Source organism: Microtus pennsylvanicus, chromosome 16, assembly GCF_037038515.1.
Source record: "Microtus pennsylvanicus isolate mMicPen1 chromosome 16, mMicPen1.hap1, whole genome shotgun sequence".
NCBI lineage: Eukaryota > Metazoa > Chordata > Mammalia > Rodentia > Cricetidae > Microtus > Microtus pennsylvanicus.
In genome coordinates, this window is record NC_134594.1 from 35,946,807 (window position 1) to 35,971,076 (window position 24,270).

Here is a 24,270-nt window from a genome sequence, read left to right on the forward strand (position 1 = left end):
TTCCCAAAGTGACATTTGAAGTTTCCAGGAAGAAGATGGGGCCCCACAACAACAACTCTACCTGGTTGATATGACGTCATGATACTGATAGCACTACTACAAGACCTGTTTTGGATACCAGCTGCACAAGACGATCCCAACTTGGTTAGCTGAAATGGTGCACATCTTGTACAACATTCTGGCCAGACCTCCACAAAATACTCAGAGACTATTTGCAATTTTAAAAGACATTGATCTTGAAATTTAACCATCATTTTACTTTCACAGGATCCCCCAGAAAGAACGTCGCCCCCATGACAGCTGGAAGTAATTCTAGAGAACGACGTCCCCTCTCCCAGTAAAGTTTACCCCTGGGTTTAGGGACATCATTTAGGGGTTGGGAGGTTGGGGGAGGAATTTTATAAGCTCAGGGATCATTTTGAAAAAAAAAAAAAGAGGGAATGATGGGATAATAGATTTATAATTGTGAGTTACTGCTTTTAGACAAATATATTGGTATCAATTCTTGTATATTGAAACAAAGTTAAATTATATTGACTATTGTATGCATGCATGTTTCTATGTCTGTTTAAAACATTTTTATGTATTGACATATATTGTATTGATATATATAGTGTATACATTTACCATATTGCAATGTACATTTCTACCTCTGATTAAGATACTTATATAATGTTTGTGCATTGATATATATTTACCATATTGCAATGTATATTTGTACAGTGTTTATATTTGGAGGTCATTATCCTCATTTGTTACACAGTTGTTTATTGTCTTAGTCTTTAAGTTAGATAGATATTGAGAATTATATAGATAAATAGTCATCTAAGTTTGTCATTTATAATCAGACTAATCAGGTTCTTTAGATATAGAGAGATTATACTCAGTATAGATAGATAATCTTCAACCTCTTCAAAGAGCTGTAGAAAATGGCCTTTAATCTAACTCAGAGTTTCGTGATAGTGAGACACAATTGCTCCTGGCAATACCACTCCATTCCCGAGAGAATGTTGAGCACCAAAGACACTCCACCTGGAGCCTTTCTATTTGGCAGAACTGGCCTTTGGGCAAAGAAATGCCTATACCTCAGCCACTGACACAGATACAGAACGTGCATCAATGGACAAAACAGGACTGTCATATCCTGCCAAGACAGGGTAAGATAGTTTTGAAAAGTTCCTTGCCTTTAATAATGGTATGTCAGTTATGTTAGGCCTTAGCCAAAATTGGTTGACTCAACATTGCAAACGAGACTTTGGGTGATTGCCCAGGTAGTCAGTTGTCTCTGTCAATTGTTGCACATTTTGGATATATCTCGTTTGTTAAGTAATATTTATTCCCTTCTGAGATCTTTGATGGAGTTGAAGATTATATAATTGTAGTTACTCTCTACATTATTTAGGCTCCTTGAGATAGAATGTTTAGCAAAGCTTTTGTTCTCAATATTGTTTGTTATATTTATTATTTGTTGTTATTGTATGTAGTTGTATTTGGTTTAGTTCTGTCTTATTTAGACAAAAAGGGGAGATGTAGGGATAAGTCCCGCCCCTTAGGGGGCGTGTTCGCCTCGGGCTAATGTCTGCCTATAAATTTGGCGAGCGTGCTCCGAGCGGTCTCTTCTACTTTCCTGGTCTCCGCGGGAACGGTGGTTCTGTAAGTCTATTTCTACATTAAAACTATATATATATATCTTTACAAACTATCTGCATTCGTTTACGCCGCTACAAAAAATTACTTTAAAAAAGTTATTTTAGAAACATCCGTGGAAGGCAGGCTAATGGTTCCTGTAAAGCTAGTCATATCCTAATTCCCAGAACGTGTGACTGTTATTCTGCTGGTCAGAAGTGCCATAGGCTTGTCCCTGATTCAGCTGCCCTCTAGTTTAAGAGCTTACTCTTGGGTGTGTTAGTTACCTATTGCTGCAATAGCTTATAGAAACGTACAAGCTCAGTGGAGCAGTTCAAGCCCCAGGAGACTACAGTCAAGTCTGTTGAACCCAAGGTTGTCACAGGTGTTGTCTAAAGGGGCGTTCAATTTCAAGTTCATTCACATGTCTGCTGGCTGGTTTAGAAAATGTGCTTCTAAAGTTGTCGCACGTAGACTTCTCCATAAGCCTTCCCAGCCATAGTGCTTGAGAGACGCCTAAGACAAAACTCAGCCTTTGAAATATGTGATTCCGAATTTAACATCCTGTTATTCTGTTATAACTAATTTCTTTAATAATAATAAAAAGGTCTACAAGTCCATCTCATGTTCAAGGACAGAAGAGGTTACATGATGGTGTGAACACCAGGGATTTGGCACCACTGAAGATGGTTAGAGTAGTTGTCTATCACACATCTAAATGAGTGAATTCCTTTGTTTTTATCCACTTTATATGCTATGCTATTATCCACTTTATAATATTTCTAACTTAAGTCTTAAACATGAAAAGAAAGTAGCTGTAGACTATGCTGTCCAAGGTCATAGTCTGCAGTGAAGGCTGAACACTGTGCTACGAGTGTGGCACACTTGGTAGCATGCTCGCATAGAGCCTTGGATTGGACCCCTGGCAGCACGTAAAACTAGGCTTAGTGGCAGAGCCCACACTCAGAACACTCTGGATGTAGAAGTAGGGGGATTAGAAGTTTAAGGGCACCTTCATCTATATAGTGATTTCAAGGCCGGCCTTAGCCACATGAGACCCTATTTCAAACAAAACAAAAATACAAATAGACCTCAGCCTGAAAAATAATAAAGACTTATAGCTATGTGGTTGATATTTAAAAATGAAAAGGCAAGACCAAGGTTGTTTAAAAAACAAACAGAATATATAAAGGGCTCTTTAACAACCAAGAGCAAAAGACATTTTTAAATGGGCAAGGTATGTCTGGCACTCATTTTTATCACATATAAATAAATACAAAGTAAAATCACAGTGATATGATTATACTACTGTTCAAATAATTTAAATTGAAAAACTAACAGTGCCAAGTTTGAACAAGATCACAGTACTGAGAGATCCTAGTGCACAGCTTTTGTGAAGTTGTGCTCCTGCTATGCAACCCAGCGGCTGTGCTTACAGATGTTTGCTCAAAAGAAATGAAACTTTGTATGTGCAAAGCCTCGCTAGTACCTGAATACTCAAGCAGCCTTACTATAGAGACAAAAAAAACTAGAAACGGATTTGTGATTATAATCATACACACACACACATGCACACATGCACACACACTAGGGTTTAGTTAACATTTGGTGACTAGAACAGCATGGATAAATTACAAAAGCATTATTCTAAATCAAATAAACTAAATATAAAAGGCGACACACTCTCTAATTCCATTATTTGAGTTCTGAAAAAGGCAAAACTATTCTGACAAAGCCTGTGATGGTTGGTGTTGATTGCCAACTAGATTGAGACATGCCTAGATTAGTAGAGCACACCTTTGAATGTCTGTGAGAAGTTTCTGGAGAGCATTAGCTGAGGCGAAAAGACCCACGGAGGATATAATTGATACTGTCCCCACAGGCTGGAGGCCCAGATAGAGTACCAGGGAGAAAGGAGAGAGCTCGTGGCATGGTGGTCACCCTGCTTCCTAGCCACTCTGAGAACAGCCTTCCTGCGTTTCGCCCTTCTCTGTTACGATAGACTGGGAGCTCAGAAACCATGAGCAGAACAAGTCCTTCTTTAAGTTCTTCCTGTGTGGTATTCCATTGCAGTGGTGACAATCTAATGCGAAGCTTATTATTGCAAGTAGAACTTGGGGAGATGACTTCCTGCGGAGACTCAAAGCAGAACTCTGGAGATGATATAGATGTTGCGGATAATTGTGCTTAGACTATACATTTTTGAAAACTCAAAACTATAATTACTGGATGTCAATTATACCAAAACAAAGCTGAATCCAAACATTTTTTTTAAAAGTATATGTATACCCCCACACAAATTCACTTAAGCATTTGCTGATCCAAAAGAAATTACATTTGAAACAATTGTGCTTTTTAGCATTTTTGTTTTTTGACGCAGAAGATGGTAGTGGACAACATGCAGGCATGGTGTGCTATAATCTCGGGGGGGGGGGGATAAACCAGGGGGAGTTAGATACAGCTATGAGAAGAGTGGGGTGATCGCCAAAATATTTCTAGTTTTAGTAGTAAAGTGTAATAGTGTAAACTTAGCAGCAGAACAAGAGAAAATCCAGAGTGTATCCTAGAAGGATTGTCTCAGCTGGGAGGTGCTGTCTCCTCCCTTGGAGGGAAAGTGCCAGTGGCATGGCTCAGGAATGTGACTTGTTATTGGGAGCCCAGGAAGGAATGTTCAAGTCAAAGCTGGAATCAGCGAGCAGGAAAGAAAACATATTCAAACTACTCCCATCCAGGTCTCCAGTTCAATTTCATTTCTACGCTATTTAATGCTCAGTGCAGGTATAACTGTTCACAGTTTCTCTTTGTTCTACTTTTCTTCTCTCTGTTCTCTTTCCCTTTTTTTCTATATTATTCCTTTTAAAATTAATTCCAAGAGAATACTAGCAGCTGAATGAAATGAGATTAATATGAGATATGAAGATAGAATTTGGATATTGAGAAGAAAATCAATCCGTAATGGTGGCAGTAGAATATTCATTGAATCAAATCAAAAGCTCATAGGAAAAACTTCACCAATAGAATGGGTCAAGGGGAGGGCAGAATACTAGGGCTTTAAGACAAGGTGGCTGAATTGGAACATTCAATGACAAGGAAAAATTAAGAAAATATAAACATAACATACAAGAATATAAGACCTAGGGGACACCATGAAAAGACCAAATCTATGAATCATGGATACAGAAGAGTTTCATGCTACAGACATAGAAAATATTTTCCATAAAATCATAGTAGAAATTTTCCCATATCTAATGGGAAAATCTTATCCAGGTGCAGGAGATATTTATTAGATTTTCAACTAATGAGACCAGGAAAAAAAAACTCAATCAATTAGTTAGAAATTAAACATGAAGAGCAAAGAAAGTGCACAGAAAGCCGTGATTGAAACACCAAGTCACACATAAAGACAGGCTTATCAGAATAAAAGCAGGTTTCTCAAGCGAAACTCTAAAAATCAGGCAAGTTTAGAATGAAGAATTTCGAGCTCTGAAAGATTATCGGTCCAGGTAGCCAGCAAAACTGTCATACTGGAAGGAGAAAGGAAAGCTTCCCATAATGAAAACTAGTGAGAGAATTGATCATCACTAAGCCAGCTTTTTTCATCTTTCAGAGTGAAGAGAAAGAAACACCCACCAGTCTATAGGAAAGGACGGCTGTGCTGAAACAATAGTTAGGCAAATGAGGATTAAGAAAACACGTGCCTCTATTAATGGTCTTTATTCCCTAATTAAGACAGGTCAACACATTGTAATCTTTGTATTTGTTGCCTTCAAGAAATGTTCCTCACCATCAAAGACAGCCACAACCTAAGGATAAAAGGATGGAAAAAGGTATTTCAGGCAAATGGAACTAGGAAGCAAGCAGATACCACTGTTCTAATGTAACAAAATAGACTTTAAGGAAGCAATTCATGAAGAGAACATTACCATCCTAAATATATGTACCCTTATACATACATACATACACACACACACACACAATTAGGCATAAAGAAAACCCAACACAGTAGTAATGGGTGATTTCAGTACCTCACACTCAACAATAGATTATCTCAACAAAAAGTAGAGAACTGTCTGAGTTATATGACCTCAAATCAAGCGGCTCTACAATGTATCTGCAGAACATACATTTCTCAGCAACCCATGGAACCTCCTCTAAAATAGATTTCTAATATGACATGAATTTCTTGTTTTCTCTCTGGCCACAATGGAATAAAAATAGAAATCAACAGAAAGAGAAACTGTACAATATTTAAACTCAAAGAGATTGAACAACAGACTGTTGAATGATGAATGGATCATTGACAGAATCAATAAAGCAATCTTAAGAATCCTATAACCAAAAGAATATGAAAATCCAACATACTGGTACTAGATGCAATGAATGCATCCCTAAGAGGGGAGTTTATATAGTTACAGAGGCCTACATTAAGAGATCTCTAATAGCTTAATCATATACTATATAGGTCCTTAAATAAAAACAATCTAAACCCAAAATTAGTGGATAGAAGTAACATGGCAGTAATTAAGATGTAAAAATGAAAAAAAAATACAAAGTATCAGAGTTCTTTAAAAAGATAAGATTAAAAACGAGAAACAAAATCAACAAACCCTCAGCCAAACTAACCAAAGAAAATAGAAGGCACAAATTAATGAAATTAGTAATGAAAGGAAGGACATAACAACAGATTAACAATGAAATTCCAAAGATTGTTAGGATGTACCTTAAATAATCATTTCCAGTAAGCTAGAAAATTGTATAAAAATTTATTTTCTGGATGCATATGACATACAGAGGATAAACCAAGATGAGATAATTTAAACAAATCTATAACAAGTATAAAAATTGAAGCAGCAATTAAAAACAGAACCGTGAGGGGCATACCCACCCACTGAGACAGTGGGGCTGATCTATTGGGAGCTCACCAAGGCCAGCTGGACTGTGACTGAAAAAGCATGGGACAAAACCGGACTCTCTGATCATGGCGGACAATGAGGGCTGATGAGAAGCCAAGGACAATGGCACTGAGTTTTGATCCTACTTCATGTTCTGGCTTTGTGGGAGCCTAGCCAGTTTGGAGGCTCACCTTCCTAGACCTGGATGGAGAGGGGAGAACCTTGGACTTTCCACAGGGCAGGGAACCCTGACTGCTCTTTGGACTGGAGAGGGAGGGGGAGAGGATTAGGGGGAGGGGGAGAGGAGTGGCAGGAGGAGGAAATTTTTTCTCAATAAAAAAAAAACAGAACAAAACAAACACTTCAAACGAAAGCAGTTCAAGCCCAGTGGATGCACACTGAATCTACTGGACCTGGAAAGAACAGCTAACTCCAGTACTTTAAATACTAGTCCATAAAATAAAAACAGAAGGAATACTGTCAGTGAAAGCTAGGGTTGCTATGATAACAAAGCCAGTGCTAGAGATGAGCCTAGAGCCCCATGTGCTAGGCAAGCACTCTACTGAGCAATGATTCCAGCCCATGCTTTTTCTTAAAACTTCCAAAGTAATGTATGAAGAAATCTGAACTCTTGCTAGTAGAACTAAATTGTAAACTAATACTGTATGATTCCATGGAGAAGCCCTTTCTGTCTAAGATTACTGGCAGATGTTGGCTTTTCAGGCCTTCGCTGTGGTAATGTCAAAGGACTGGGACTGAATTACCAAGAGAATTTATAGAGATGGTGGCTGACATGGAGAATTCTGGAAGGAGGCCACACTGTCATGGGAAGTTCAGTTAGAAAGCAAGGAGCCATAAGGTTACTTGGCAAAGGAAGTCACAATCATGATGTGCTTTAAATACTCTAAAATGAAAAGTAAATTGTTGACTCATGGTTAGTGTGTTTCTATTGGGAAAATACTGGAAAATTATTATGATGCTGAAGTGTTAAAATGTTTAGGCTTTTCTTTCAAAATTGCAGTGAAAGAGCATACTAAGGAACTTGATACTTAAGTACATAGAAGAAGGGCTGGAACACTATCATTTCTATGTATTTTTAAAGTCTAATCTCTTTCCCTGAGAAGCATCTAGTGATAGAATAATAGGGAATGACGTTCATACATGAAAGAGGAAGTGAAACTAAGAAATGAAGATTTATTCAACTTAGTAATGTATCAGATATTACATTTTGTGTTTTCAAGTTATATATTGTGATAATGATAACAGGAATATTTGATATTATCCTTATTTTATAGTTGTGAAAACTTGTCTCCAGAAGAAATGCTCAAATTATAATTAATTCAGATACCACAGATTCACAGAGGACCTTGCTCCTCAAAAGTTGAGTTAAAATCACCAGGGGTACATGTTCATAAATCAGACCCAGAGCCAGTATGATTGATCATCATGGTAATTGTGAACAAGAATCCATATTGTTAGCCAGCTTGACATCATGGTAGGTGTGAACAGGAATCCGTATTGTTAGCCAGCTTGACATCATGGAAGGTGTGAACAGGAATCCATATTGTTAACCAGCTTGACATCATGGTAGGTGTGAACAGGAATCTGTATTTTTTAATCAGCTTAATAGTTGGTAATTTGAAAGAAGTTTGACAATATTTCTTGAAGCTTGGTATTGAGATATTTTGGTATTTGATTATTATAAAATTTAGAATTAGTAAAAATAAAAATTAGTCTTAGAAGCAAGACATGGTGGCATACATTTTTAACCCCAGCTCTTGGGGGGCAGAAGCAGGTGGATCTGTGAGTTCAAGGCTAACCTGATCTACAGAATTCTAGCACAGCCAGGGCTACACAAAGAAACCCTGTCTTGAAAAAAATTAACCTTATAAAGATTATCTGTATCTTTGGCTTTGACTATACAGATAATTGTACTTTTATAGTGGTTTATAGTGTTCTTAAACATCGCTATGTTTCTCAGTGACAAACTCTCAATAAGGAAAGTTAAAAATAAGCAGTGTTACTTTTTGTTAAGACTGAGAGAGAGAGAGAGAGAGAAGAGAGAGAGGGAGAGAGAGAGGTGCAGGAGCCTGTAGAAGCCAAAAGAAGGTGTTGGATCCCCTGGAACTATAGTGAGACACAGTTGTGAGTCTTCTGGGGGTGCTAGGAACCAAACTCCAGTCCTCTAGAAGAGCAACAAGTACTCTTTACTGAGCTATCTCTCCAGCTCCAACCAGTATTATTATATTTCAGGAGAGTTCTTTTCCAGACTTTCATTTCTGCATATTCAATTTAAAAAGACAACTTTGGTAGGTTATTGGTTACCCATGGAGTATTCAGCATAGAGTGTTCTTTATTAACCCTGTAGAATTAGGAAAGTTGTAGACTTTCCTAAGTGGTCTTACCAGATAGAAATATTTTTCTGATTTTTTTACAATTTTCCTCATCGTAAACTACTTATAACATGTTAATTTGTATTTACCATTTTTATAAAACATGAGATGAAAGTATATTTTATTAGTATAATAAATATAGTGGATAGCAAATGGGATAGAATTTATTTATAAATTTATTTATAATTGTATTTATAATACAAGGTCTTTTATTAAATAATGCTCTTCTAAATTATAATATTTTGTTACCTTAACAATTACATTAACTCCCAAGGTTCTTTGTAGTATCAATATGCCAGTTTTTCTTAAATTGTAACATTAATTTTTCATTATTCTGTATTCTCAACAGTGATTCCTTTCTTTCACACCGAGAAAGTATGCACAACATGATGAGAAGTTTCTATGAACCTTTTGGAAGAAACTTGCTCAGTGTATCTGATGGTAGAGGAAGAACACACAATCATAGAGATAATGATGGTGAAGATTCCTTAACTGTAAGTTAAAGACAGCAAGCAAGAAAGTTCTGTATAAATATGATAAAAAAAATATAGAATTTACATACTTACAATGATAGGGTATAACGAATACTTCTATTGTGGAAATATTTGTTACATAAACGAGGATGCATGTTGAAAAGCTAAAACTGGGAACAATGAATTGTTAATGGTACAGAATTAATCTGTGCTATTAAAACTTTAGGACCATAGATTGTACAATTATAAGCAATACTAGGCCATTGTTTCTTGCAAATTTCCCCTCTGAGAACTTCCTCCCCTATGCTGAATTAGAGCCAGCAGAAACTCCTAGAACCACACACTTCATATTTTAAATAGCAACAAAATCTAGTGTGGTGTTCTATCTCTATTGCATCACTAAGCTCTGGTTGGGACACATTGGACATTGAGAGCTTATTAGCCTTGTCTTCAGAAGACTTGTGTAACTGCATGTTCTCAGCAGGATTATCTGAGAGCCAAACTGGGAGGGCACAAACAGAAGGCAAAGTTTACACATGTGTGTTAACCATTGTGGGGTTCACCTCCTCTTTCTGGCATTTCCATAAAAATGAATCTTCACAATTGAAATGTAGATATTTAGAATTCAGCAGACATATGACTGATCGATCCACAGAATTCTAGACTACTCTAGAAAAACATTTTTCATGTTTTCTTCACAATAAGCTTAATGAGAGCAAAATAGTTTGGCTCATCATAAAACCTGATAAATAAAATTGCCTGTGCCTTTCAAATAAGTAAGCTTTACCCAGTCATACTTACTTTTCATTAGTAAATAGTGTCATTTATGGATGCTATATCTGTAATATTATAAATTAATGTTACATGATGAGACACATTCATATAATTTTTAGTTTAATCCATTTTTAAAGCTAAAATGTAAGCCAGGAAAATCGACAGTGCAAGAGCACATTAATTATGAATGCTGAAAACCATTTGAATATTAAAATAGTTTTGTATTTGCTGTAACCATAGCAAACATGCATTTTTTGGATAAATGAGCTACTTATGAGCTTTCACGAAGGTAGCAAGAAAAGGTAATTTTGTTACCTTACTTGTAAGCATATAAATGAGACCTGCTTATAATTCAGCTGGAGACGTATTGAAGGCATTTATACAAATCAGCAGTAACTCTATTGAATACCTGTTGGAGTAGAAGTAACTGTCTCTTCCACAGACACTTTTACTAAAAAATGCTGAATGTTTAAGAAAAACTGGAATGAGGAATACATAACCAAATAAAGAGATTCATTTCTGTGCAGCTGTAGTTGGTAAGATGCATTATTTAGAACTATTTGCATCTAAGTATTCTTCAAAATTATATTTGTCTCACTAAAGTTTCTTCAAATTGAGAGGAAAACACATAGAAGAAATGTGACTAATCGATATCATGATTAAATAGGAAAGTCAAGTTAAGAGGATAATTCAGAATATAAAGAAAGTTCAAGACCAACATTTAAATGAAAATTGAAAATGACTGGTCTCTTATTTTCATGCATAGTTGGGCTGCTATAATAAAACTCTTTAGATTGAATCACTTAAGAACAGCACACAATGCACGCCAGCAAACAGCACCCCTCCATGGCCTCTTCATCAGCTTGTACCTCCGGATCTGCTTAAATTCTTGTTCTAACTTCATGTGATGATGAGCAGTGGATCGGAAGCCTAAGTCAAATCCGCCCTTCCCTCCCCACGTTGCTGTGGTTATGGTGTTTCGTCACAGTGGTAATAACCCTAACTAGGACACTGTCCCAAAAAAAGCAAGTATAAAAACTAAATTTAATATTTAAACTTATTAGTTTCCTTATAACTAGGTGATATGCCAGAGGGCATCTAGTCCTTTCAGTGCAAATAGAAGTAAAAATTTTATTGGTGCATCCAACATGATTCTGTTTAAATAAACATAATTTTGTAATTATTCTCTTGCCTATAGTAATACTGACTTTAAAATGGTAAAACTTAGCTGGGTGTAGTGGCACACATCTTTAATCCCATCATTCAGGAGGCAGAGGCAGGCAGAGCTCTGTGAATTTGAGGCCAACCTGATCTACAAAACAAGTTCCAGGAGAGCTAAGGTTACACAGAGAAACACGGTCTCAAAAAACCAAAAAAAAAAAAAAATAGTAAAACATTGTTTGTCTGTATGCCTATACATAGTGTCCTTTTAGGCAACAGAGCCTTGCTATGTAGTTTAGGATGGCATGGAGCTCACTCTCTGGTACAGGCTGACTTCCTGCCTCACCCCCCCCCCCACCTGAATGGCAAGATCTGGGGTCTGTATAATTTACCCACCTTGTAGCTCTACACTTTAACTCAGAAAAAACAAGTTTTATTTAGACTCCTTCAAGCAGTCAATATTTTTTAACTTAAAACAAAGTTAATTGCACTTGAGGGAGTGAGCCCATGTGGAGGTCAGAGAAGTCTTGGGGAAGTCAGGTCTGTTTTTCTGGTGTGGGTCCTGGAGACCAAACTCAGGTCAGCAGGCTTGGTTCCAAGCGCCTTCAGCCACTGACACATCTCACCAGCCCATCCCTTTATTCCCATAAAAATGTATTCTTTTCTACGTGCTGGGAGTTGTGTGAATTGTTTGATTATTCCATCTTTTCTATTTAACTTGCTTTGCCTGCCGATTCTGAAACCTATGCTAATTTCTTATCCCTTAAACTGATCTTTAGGAAGCATACATTTTTATCTGTTTACTCATTTGGTAATGATAATAATGTGATTAAATGTCTTGTTTTAATTAGTTTTAGCAGGAGTAGTGGATCTTAAAAAATATGGAATAGAAATAGCAATGGCATTAGCAAATGCTTTGATCTTAGTCGTTATATTTGATGTTAGTGTTAGTCTATAGCCAAGACCTTCTTTTCATTACCTTACTGAAACGGCCCTATTTTCAGTCATGCTGTGGCGTCTGTTTGCTGTCCAGGCAGATGCTTCAGTGAACAGAGCATCTAAAAGCTCACTGAGCATCTTTAACTAAAAAAGCCCTGGAGTGACTGGAGCCCTGAGCTGCATGGCTCTGCAGTGCATTTTTATATTTCAGGTGTGCCCATATAATAAAGGCAACCAGAATTTATTGTGTATTTTTTTTCTAGGCAACAAGTTTTTCTCTTGTGCCTTTTGGAAGGCTTGGTGGTATGGTTCGTGTCATTAGGCAGAAATTATTTTCGCTATATTTTTAACATATTTTTATTAACTCAAGCAGAATGAGTTTGCATGCATCTCACTAACTTCCATAATGGCTTTTAAGCTTTGTACGGGCAACCTTTGTTGCATGTATTAAATTTACCCAAGAGGGCATAGACATGGGTTTTCTAAAGTAATTACCAGAGTTGTTAGGACCAGGGCCTGGGCCTGACCGCACTAACAAGCCAGACTTACCCACTGATCATCAATAAGCCAGTTAAACAGACAAGTAATAGTGAAAAGCGAAAAAGAGATGTGTTCAGTGTTGCCAGTCTGGGGAGACCTAAGGTCCAGAGCCTTCCTGAGTCCATCTGCAGGGTCTTGACGTGAGACTTTGGTATAGAGGGAAGATGCACAGATTAAGTAAACAGTCCTAGTCACTGTGTGCTCCCAGCCATCACTGACCCATCGTTGACTCAGCTCCAGTCTCTCCTGCAAAGCACCCAACACGTTGAAATAACGCTGAAATCTCTTCCTGAAAGACAAGTTTCTCCATTGGATAATACCAGGCTTCAGCCTTTTTGTTTTCCTACCGTGAAATTCCTGAGGAAAATCCAGTTTCTAGGGGATTATTTCAATAGTCTGATAGCCAATAGTCTGATAGAGGCAAAAATAGGTTTTTAGAATATCTTCATTTCTGTCAAGATCTTTGGTTTTCAACTTTCCTAATGCTGTAACCATATAATACAGTTCCTTACATTGTGGTGGCCTCCCCAGCCATAAAATTGCTTTTCTTGCTACTTCATAATTGTAATTTTGCTACTGCTATGAATTATAATATAAATATTTTTGGAGATAGTTTGCCAAAGAGGTTGTGACCCCACAGGTTGAGATCAAGATGGTTACAGTAAATCAATCAAAATGTAAAATTAGTCTTCAGAAATGGAAAAGTAGATTTTGAGGGAACATTCACATGCTGTTCAAAGAAACTTGATAATTGTGTTTCAAAGATGGACTTCCACATACCTGTGATGATTTTTCACAAGGTGACAAATTATGATGTTTGGGAGCACTCAGATTGGCCGCTTTCTCTCTAACGTCAGGTTTTTTTGCTGCCTTTACAAATATGGATTGGAACATAATAAACTTATACTGTTTGTAGCTATATTTTCATTATTTTGCACTAAATTTAAGTTATTTGAGTCTCTGAAGTTTGAGATGAATACTTGTCCGTTCTGAGGACCTGATCACAGAGGAAAGCAGGGATCACAAACACTAGTAAAGTGGTGAGGAGTGGGCACTGTGGTAGCACACGGGAAACACAGGACCGCAGCGCAGAGCTTTGGAGTGTGCTGGTGGAGATCAATTAGAGGGGAATTTAAAAATAGAGTATTAATGTGTGGGGATTTATACACATTTGTACAGAGCCCAAAGGGGCCAAAGAGAGTGCAGGTACTTGGTAGCTGGAGTTAGAATTACAGGCAATAGTGAACTGCTTGACTGCTAGGAACTGAGCTCAGGCCCTACCCAAGAGAGTATGCGCTGTCTGAGCCATCTTCCCTAGAGAAGACTGAGCCTTAAGGATTAGTAAGAAGATAAAAAAGCATGGAGGAGAAAGGAGGACTCTGGCTTAAGAAAGCTGACTATGTATAAGTGTATATACAAACGTGTGTGTGTGTGTGTGTGTATCTAGGTGTATAATGTGTGTATATATTTGCAGTCTTCTAACTCCCTAATTTATGTTTTCTGTTTATGATTTTTGCATCTAGTCCTTTTTCTTTAGCAAATCACTCTAAATGTGTAGCCCTTAAATTATTTTTGCCTAGTTGGTTACTGCATGATACAGTAAATTGGGGAATGCTTTTTAACTGGTTTGGGAAGATTTATATGCGTTGGTGTTGTAGTTAATAACATACTTCCTGATATCCTGTAGCATGCAGATGTCAACCCTTTTCAGACAATGGATCGGATGATGTTAAATATGCGAAACAGTATGCAGGAGTTACAAAGAAACTTTGTAAGTACTGAAAACAGACTGATGAGAACACTATTTTCAAACATCTTTAACCACACTTAGCATAGCAAAAGAAGTGATTACATGGCTAACCCATAAACAATATTACATGAGTAGTACATGTAATAATTAACATTATTACATAATAAGTTGCATGATTAACCCATATACGATTCTTAGGTAATTGATTCCTGAAACAAAAGTTTAAGTGATTATATTAGAATATTATAATTATAATAACAGCTTGCATATATTTTCTCTTACTCAATTAAAAAATTATAATTATATCTCATTAATTTATTTACAACCTAAAAGTCTGATAAGTCACATTGGTTGGCTTACAAAAATATTATGAGTTGCTATTGTAAAGGAACACTTTCTATAAATTTGCATGTTTTAATGTTACCTATTTACTTCGAAAGTTGCATGTTAGTAGCTACGTTTCAATATTTAAAAAAAAAATCTCTGAAAACAAAAATGTTTTGGATGTTAGATTAGCTCCATGCAGTCTGAGTATTATAAATGAACACTAATACGGCTACTTTTGTGCTTATAATATTAGCATCAAAACAAGTAACTTGGTTTGATCTAAAGGTGACCTGTATCATTTCAATATCCAATTTGAATTCTATGGATCATTTAAGAATGCTAAAATCTAGGGTATTAGCAATGGTTTTAGGAATATATCAATCTGGTACCCAAAGAAAGTGTGACAGTTCCTGGTACATTCCTAGTTGACTTGATCTTGATTGGCAGGACATTACAAGAGATGGCCTCTGCCTAAGGAGTGTATCTTCTTTATCTAAATCTAAGCCACACAAACTGGGATTTGAATCATTTGTTATTCTTTATACAAGAAATAGAAATTAGCATTAAAAATCGCAGTAGATTAGGGCACCTAGTTCCATTTTGAACAACTCTATAGCTAATAGTATTGATTATTTCAACTCTTAGCATTCATTTTTTTTCTTTTTCTTTTTATTGAGAAAAGGAGAAAAAAAAACAAGTTTCCACCTCCTCCCAGCCTCCCATTTCCCTCCCCCTCCTCCCACCCTTCTCCCCCTCCCCCCACTCCTCTCCCCCTCCCTCTCCAGTCCAAAGAGCAGTCAGGGTTCCCTGCCCTGTGGTAAGTCCTAGGTCCTCCCCATTCCGTCCATATCTAGGAAGGTGAACATCCAAACTGGCTAGGCTCCCACAAAGCCAGCACATTACGTAGGATCAAAACCCCGTGCCATTGTCCTTGGCTTCTCATCAGCCCTCATTGTTCGCCATGCATTCATTCTTTATGTTTAACTAGAATCTTAATTCACATTGCCTTTGTCTCTAGGGTCAGCTCTCAATGGATCCGAATGGGCATTCGTTTTGTTCTTCCTCTGTCATGACCTATTCCAAAGTAGGAGATGAACCACCGAAGGTGTTCCAAGCCTCATCTCAAACCAGGAGGGCTCCAGGAGGAGTGAGTTTTATTACTGCTGGTTTTAGACCAAGTCTTACTGTGTAGTCCCAGCTGCCCTCAAACATGGAGCAGCCCTGCCTCCGTCTCTATAAACTACGATGCCTGGCTCTGAGTGTCTCTCTATGGAAACCATCCTGCTGTGGGTAGCTGGTGGAAGTTGAGGTTTACCGTCACATAAATATCTGTTGATCCTTACTACGTTTGTGCATTGATAAGATAGACACTAAAAGAAACCTTTGTTTCATGAAATGTCTACTTAGAGTTTATATATGAAGTTAAAACTTAAAGTGTTGCCGGGTGGTGGCACATGCCTTTAATCCCAGCACTCCGGAGGCAGAGGCAGGCAGATCTCTGTGAGTTTGAGGCCAACGAGGCCTACAAGAGCTAGTTCCAGGACAGGCCCCAAAGTTACAGAGAAACATTGTCTCGAAAAACCAAAAAAATTAAAATGTTAAAGTGTACAGAAAGGTTGTATAATAAACCCATATTCCTGCCACATAGATTAATTAAATCAGCAGTTTCCTTTTTCTTTTAAGATAATTCTTTATTTTTGAGGATGATTGTAACATATAATTCTTCTAAGATCACTTTTCCTGTCTCAGGAGACAACCATTTCCTATATCTGGAGCTTGTCATACTTGTATATTTTTATTTATTCTATAGGTTTTTAAACTTTGCACAAATAGTATCATTGTTTGTGTCCTCCAAAACTTGCCATTGCTCAGCAGCCTGTTTCAGAAATTTATTCAAGTTGCACCTGTAACCCAGGTTTCTTTATTTTTTATTTTAATTTCTGGTTTTGTTGGTTTTGAGGCAAGGTCTTAATCCAGCTTGGCTGGCTTGGAACTCAATGTGCATCCTAGCCTGGCCTTGAACTTGTGGAGCTCCACTTGCCTCTGCCTCCTGAGTGGCCCACCATACCTAACTTTTTTCTTGTTAACTACTGTGTAGCACCCATGTAAAGGAATCTTAGGATAGTATCTCTGGGCTTTTAGGGTGTGCATAGCCCCTCACCTTTAAAAATTAAAGTTACCAACTTACTAACCCATAGTGATGAAAATTCTTGGCTTCTACAAACAGTGACATAAAAATTCCCATTTCTTTCATCGCCTGATGAAGGTTAATATTCATGAGGATGCCTATGTGTTTGTCTTTGGGTTCACCTTCTTACTTAGCTTCTCTAGGAACATGCATTATAAGCCCAATGTCCTTTATTTATGGCTAGAAACCAAATATGAGTGAGTACATCCCATGTTCCTCTTTTTGGGTCTGGCTTACCTCACTCAGGATAGTGTTTTCTATTTCCATCCATTTGTATGCAAAATTCAAGAAGTCCTTGTTTTTTACTGCTGAGTACAGAGACAGAGGAGCACGGGACAGAAATCTCAAGGTCCAAATCAGGAGCAGAAGGAGACGGAGCACGAGCAAGGAACTCAGGACTGCGAGGGGTGCACCCACACACTGAGACAGTGGGGATGTTCTATTGGGAACTCACCAAGGCCAGCTGGCCTGGGTCTGAAAAAGCATGGGACAAATCCGGACTAGCTGAACATAGAGGACAATGAGGAATCCTGAGAACTCAAGAACAATCGCAGTGGGTTTTTGATCCTACTGCACGTACTGGCTTTGGGGGAGCCTAGGCAGTTTGGATGCTCACCTTAGGAGACCTGGATAGAGGTGGGCGGTCCTTGGGCTTCCCACAGGTCAGGGAACCCTGATTGCTCTGTGAGCAGATGAGGGAGGGTGACTTGATCGGGGGAGGGGGAGGGAAATGGGAGGCGGTTGCGGGGAGGAGGCAGAAATCCTTAATAAATAAATAAATTAAAATTAAAAAAAAATTCCCATTTCTCCATTGCCTTGTAGGTTGTGGTAAGATTTTAGATTAACAAAATAATGAATGAATTCATTTTTAGTTCTGATGTGTAAACACACCTATTAGTGATACCTTTGCATCGTTTAGCAAATTTTCTAGTGTTTTACTTTGCTGAACACAGTGAAGTCTTGATGTAAACTGTGTAGTTATAGATGTCACGTGGACATCACACTAACAATCACTGGCTAGCATAAGCACTCTGGTACACTCTGTGTGTTGGTAGGTGTGGTCCTAAGACTCCAGCCCTCCAAGCTCATTGGAGGAGTGGGTGCACTTGTCAGCTTCCATCCATTGCATCGTCAGAGACAGTGTTAACGATTTATTATTTTTACAACTTGGAAAATGTTAAAATTGTAAACAGTTAAATATTATCTTTATTACCACGCCAAGTTGATAATGGAGCTGGGTACAGTTAATCATTTTATTAATTGTACAGAATAATGGACTTGGCAGCAGCAAATCTGCGGCCTTGCTTCAATAAACAGAGCCTGAAGAATGTAGAATTAAATCCATTCATAGGATTAAATACTAGCTAAATAACTTTTACATTATTTTTCAAGATAAAAGAAACCAGAAGAGCTATAAGAGATTCTGACAGCGGTCTAGAGAAAATGGCTGTTGGTCATCATATCCATGACCGAGCTCATGTCATTAAAAAGTCAAAGAATAACAAGACGGGAGATGAAGAGGTCAATCAAGAGTTCATCAATATAAATGAAAGTAAGTTAGCACACAAAATTTATTTTTCAAAAGGCAAAATAGTAGCTGCATTTCTAGAACTTCATGGATTTTTATTAGGATAAGGAACGTGCAGGAAGTGCTGGTCAGAGTATTCAGTTGTGGTTCTGTCTCCTAACACATCTTACTTTGACTTTGTGAGGCGTTGTTCAGTTTTCTTTTAAGTGATAGGATGAAAGATTTGGAGTTCTTTCTTAGTAATATTATCTAACTAAAGGCAAAATGAGTTTACTTTGTGATTGTCAAGAAGCTTAAAGGAATAAATAAAAATCAGTCATAACTTCAATTCCAAAATACCATCCAGGTTTTGACGAATTTCTTAGTTTTATGTATATATAAATATATTTTCCAACTTGATATTTTGCTATTTTCTTCATACTGTGCTCAATTTATTCCACCATTATAACTATACACACCTATTATTTTTCAAAAATATTCTGCTACCTAAAAGTTTTGTGAATGTCTCATAACTTAAAAGATTTTATAGTTTGTATAGGTAATTTTAATTTCTAGTGTATTTTGATTTCTAATATATAAGATACAAGCAAATCTTTCTTTTCTAGATTTTTATATTCTTCAGTACATTAAGCTCTTCTACTTCTTACCTTTTCTTATTATATTTTAAATTACATTAAAATTACTATTAATTGACAAGTTACTTATTTTGTCTAAATATTAGTAATCAAGCTTTTATGCTTTCATTAAAATTGAATTATATTGCAATGTCACATTTACCTCATATTTTTAGAAAATTCTTTGAATAATATTTTATCATAATAAAGAATTTAAATGTGTATCATTTCAGAAAAGAAATTATTTTAGATAAAAGTGACTCCTTGGGCTGGTGATACTGTTCAGGGGATAAGATAAATGCACTTATTACTTAACCTACCTCAAGTTTAACTCCAGGTGCCCACATGGTAGGAGAGAGATCACTCTTAACGCAGTAAGACGGAAGCCAAATAACTGTAATCATCATGATCTTATCATTAAGGTATATACTGAGATGCCCAGAGAGACGGAGTAGTGGTTAAGAGCACCCAAGTTGAGTTCTTACTGTCAGGATGTAGGGAGCAGAGGAAGCCTTGTGTCAGTGAAGTCCTAAAGGAATGTATATCATTGATGTGGGGACCATAGCCTCAGACCCGTGAGAAATTGGCAAAGGCATTCTCCAGTAGGTCAGCCTAGGAATTGGCAGTCTTGTTCCTCTAGTCCAAGTGTGAACGTTTACGGAGATTGATCGTTGTATACAAAAACTGGAGGCTTCAACTTCCTCCTCCTGGCTGTTGTTACAGATTTAGACTGCTGGTCTACAGAGACGACCTGAGGAGCCTAGCTAACCCTCCCAACTATGCTGCTCAGTAAAAACACAGGTTTCAGGTTATTGGTCTGGAGTAGTTGGTGCTGTTCCAACAGAGTGCTGGCAGCCTACCTGACCCCTGCATCTCTGTATGCGTGTTCCTTGTCATTTCTTTGTTCCCTCATCAGCCCTAGGCAGGGTGCCAGGGACAACCCATGTGGGTTACATCATCAGGTGACCCACAAGTACATGTAACTACAGTTCCAAAGATATGCTTCTGACCTCGAAGGCCACCAGCATTTACATCCTCACACCCACACATGGACACACATATATACATAGAAATTAAAAAATAAATAACAGGATTGGAGAGATGGCTCAGAGGTTAAAAGCACTGGCTGTTCTTCCAGAGGTCCTGAGTTCAATTCCCAGCAATCACATGGTGCCTCACAACCATCTGTAATGAGATCTGGTGCCCTCTTCTGGCCTGCAAATGTACATGCAGACAACAGACTACATAATAAATAAAGAAATAAATCTTTTTTAAAAATAAATAAATAAATAAATAACATACACATATATGTATGTACATATGTACACTGAGTATTTTATAAAAATCAATATATGGGAAAGTTAAGTTTAGGATATTTTGTAAAGACAATGTAAAAGAACAAGAACAATCATCTGTGTGTTCTTATAGAAATTAGTTTACCTACTTGATGACAACATAATCGATAGTGTTAGGAAACTGACAAGCTTGAGAAGTCAAGTCAGGAACGTGAAGCGCTGAGGAGAGATGCAAAGACTGAGGGCTCCCACGACCGTGGGGAGCAGCACTCCCATGATGAGATGGTCCACAAGTTCAGAAATGCGTGTACTTGATCGTCCAGTCCACTGAGTAAGAGGATAATCCGGGAGCTAAGTGAAAGCCCATACTACCATAGCCAGATGATCAATAGGGGAGAAACAAACAAGGGAGACACTGCAGAAGCACCCCCTCTTTCGGAAGGTTAGACTGCGCGGTGTGTGGTGACCCACGGCCAAGCTGGCATAGAAACCTAAATACTTGTCCTTTCATATAGGCGATGCTCATGCTTTTGATGATGAGTGGCAAAATGAAGTTTTGAAGTACAAGCCTACTGGACGGCCACACAATCTAGAGAACACTAGAATGCGAAGTGTGGGTCATGAGCATCCAGTGTCAAGAGAATCCAAAAGAAGGTAAAAGCTGTTTCTAAAAACAGTGCTCTTAATTAAAAGGTGTGCCATGTAATCCTGGGGAGGTAGCTCATTCTGTAAAGGTTTGCCATGTAATCGCAAGGATCCGAGTTTTATAACTAAATCCTATGTTAAAAAACAAATAGCCTGACATAGTAGGATTTCTCACTGGCCAGCCAGCCTCGCCTGCCTTCTGAGTCAAAACCTAAAGAACGATAGCCAAAATTTCTATGATTTATATACGTGCACACACACATTTACGTGAACCTACTCACACATGTATTCTTACCCCACACATAAGCATAAAGCAAAAATATTATGTAACTTTATCTCTTATCACATTCTTAAGAATATCTAAGTTGTGTATATATACAGTAACTTTTATGATAAAAGTAACAACTTTATATTAAACCTGAGTAGTCCATGCAAATCAAAATTTTGTTTCTGAAAACAATAAATACTATTTTAGAACTGTTCTTAATCATCAGGGGAAAAATAGAAGACAAAAATCCTAAGGAAACTATATATACTGTGATGTAGTTATTTTGTGAAGCAATTCCCTGTGTGAATGTTCAAAGTCATAATTCACACAAAGTTAAGATAGTTATATAGACACTATAAGGAGAAAGGTTTTGTATTTAGAAAACTTAACTTTCTTACTCAGTCAAAATCCATCATTTAATTATAAATTAATTGTAAATACTTTCACAGTATATAATAGTATTGTGTAAGTATTTAATGAAATGTGCTTTTTATGTATACTAGATAGTTTAGATAAATTTTACAAAAAGTTTTATCTTCCTTGAAATTGCTTTTGGAAAAACTGGGAAAATTAATTTGTTAAAAGTGAATATTAAAACGTATGGTGTTTTTATACATGTAGTAAATATTTTGAAGTTAATTCAAGTTTTTGGGAGAAACTACAACAGCCCTTGACACAGGAGTCTATTCTAGACTCCGAGAGAATGCAGGACTATTAGAGAAGGCCTCACAGGACCATCACTGGACACACGGGCCTTGAATAAATTGAAGCCTTGTGCAGAATCCCACATGCTGGCATATTTTCTTTGAAAGTACTTGGTCAGGAATTTAGAGCCTGAATGTTTTCTATTAAATGGCTTAAAATTTTGCCTCTATCTTTTCAGTAATATTTGTCTCACATTGAAAACTTATGGTTAAACATCTAACATTGCTAAGCTTCAGCACAAAATCTAGGTCCCAGTTAGAGAAAGCAAGCTCATGTTTGCTGTTCTATAATCTGTGGTCCTAGCAGCTATATTTTCTCTAGTAGTTCTATCCGTTCAAATTTTCAGTAGTGAATTTCCACATGATAAAGTGTGCTGGCCAGCATATTAACTGTTAGACATGGTTGACCACGAATCCCCTCTCACATGTGGGTGGTACAACTCAGTAGCTGAATTAGGGGTAAATATCCCTAGTGGCTACCATTTTTAACAACACCGTTTAAGCTGCAAGCAGTTCAGTACATCTTAGGTAAAACAGCTCCTACCTTCTTGAATGTTCAATAAAGTACTTTTCTAAAGTTCTGGGGGAACTTTTAATATCAAACTCTAAATTGTAGTGATTTTTAACTTGTTTGCAGTGACTTATAAACCATTGAGTATTTTTAAATGGTATTAATAGTCATATGTATATTTCTTAGAGAGAAAATTCATCAAAATCCAGCCGTCGAGAATGGAAGAAGAGCACGCGTTTTTGCGGACAAACTCAACATCAAAGGATCACCTTTGAAAATCAGCAAAAAATAAACAATGCCTTTCATGTGTTTAATTGATTGTTTAACAAAGAAAGTCATGGTGCTCTAGATAACATACAAAAGACCAATTTGTCGTTAATTGATACTGTACTTTGAAACTTTCTTCAGATTTCTTCTGAATCTGAATGTTCTTGTAAGTTTTAGCTTTGCATTGTTCATACATTAGGAATAAAATTTTGATGTGCAACAATGTGATTAAATTGGTAAACATTCTATATAAAACTCTTTAAAGCATATTCACTAAAACTCACATGCTAATTTTGCTTTCTCAGTTATTTTGATATGGACTACATATAATACATATATATTATAATAATAGATAATATATACTATATATAGTATAAGTATATATATTCTTGCATACTTACCATGATTGATTATAGTTCTGAACTAGTTCTGTCATTTAGTTCAGAGCAAAAAAGTGGATGTTAAAATAAAATATACTCAAGCTTGGCAGTGGTGGCGCACGCCTTTAATCCCAGCACTCAGGAGGCAGAGGCAGACAGATCTCTGAGTTCTGGGACAGCCTAGACTACACAGAGAAACCATGTCTTGAAAAGCCAAAAAATAAAATACACCCAGTGTCTGCTAACACACTAAGCAATAGTGCCTGAGCTGGCCTTACCCTAACTGTCATCATAGAACCTATTTTAAGTTTTTAAGATAGCTAAGTATATATAGCAATTATAAAATTTGAGAAAAACTAAACTTTGATTTGTATCACTCTACTTCCTGTAGAAGTAGATAGATGAGCATATCCTTGGTGCTCTAAGCTTAAACCCCACCAGTACCCTAAACATGAACTCAGGGGTTCACTGGGTTTCTCTGTCCCTCTTCACAGTGTTGAGTAAATCTGTTTTGCATTCCACTTTTAATTTGACTCTTTTAATTGACCATTGTGGACAGGTGACTGGGCCTGACTTGAGACACGGGTTGTGACTGAATGAAAATGAGGATTTGCTAGTCCTACTGGGTGAGAAAGAGACCGTTACCACCATTTTGAGCAAAATTGGAAGCAAGTTTTAATTAAATACAGTCCAGGGATCCAGGTCCATTCGAGAGTTCCCAGAGAATGGCCTGAGCTACTTTGGCCAGGCACTTAGAAAGGCAAACCCTCAAGGCTACATACTTCCCGCATTCACCCAATGGGGTGGGGTGGATACATTCTGATTTACTTCCTGAATACGTACCTCCCGCCTACAGATGATCCAGCGTATCTAGTTCAGTTGAGTCAACCAAACTTGTAGAGGAAATTGAAAACACGTGACTTGTTATCTTATGTAAACAACAGCCTCCAGCATTTCTGGAAGTTTCTGTCCTTGGGCAAGGGGCTTGCAGGCTT

At 37.3% G+C, this 24,270-nt stretch overlaps 1 protein-coding gene across 2 annotated transcripts in view; it reads left to right on the plus strand.

Annotated features, from left to right (window-relative positions):
• The window catches only part of Mlf1 (myeloid leukemia factor 1), a 32,863-nt gene extending 9,735 nt beyond the window's left edge, over positions 1-23,128 (plus strand). The window contains exons 2-8 of one of the 2 annotated variants that reach the window (XM_075950756.1): positions 9,261-9,405; positions 12,522-12,566; positions 14,486-14,569; positions 15,894-16,022; positions 18,456-18,615; positions 21,016-21,154; positions 22,815-23,128. In XM_075950756.1, the coding sequence (XP_075806871.1) occupies positions 9,261-9,405; positions 12,522-12,566; positions 14,486-14,569; positions 15,894-16,022; positions 18,456-18,615; positions 21,016-21,154; positions 22,815-22,920 (808 nt within the window). In that variant the 3' untranslated portion in view covers positions 22,921-23,128. The remainder of the gene's footprint in view (positions 1-9,260; positions 9,406-12,521; positions 12,567-14,485; positions 14,570-15,893; positions 16,023-18,455; positions 18,616-21,015; positions 21,155-22,814) is intronic. The other variant, XM_075950757.1, reaches the window with a different exon arrangement.
• The last annotated feature ends 1,142 nt before the right edge of the window (positions 23,129-24,270 follow it).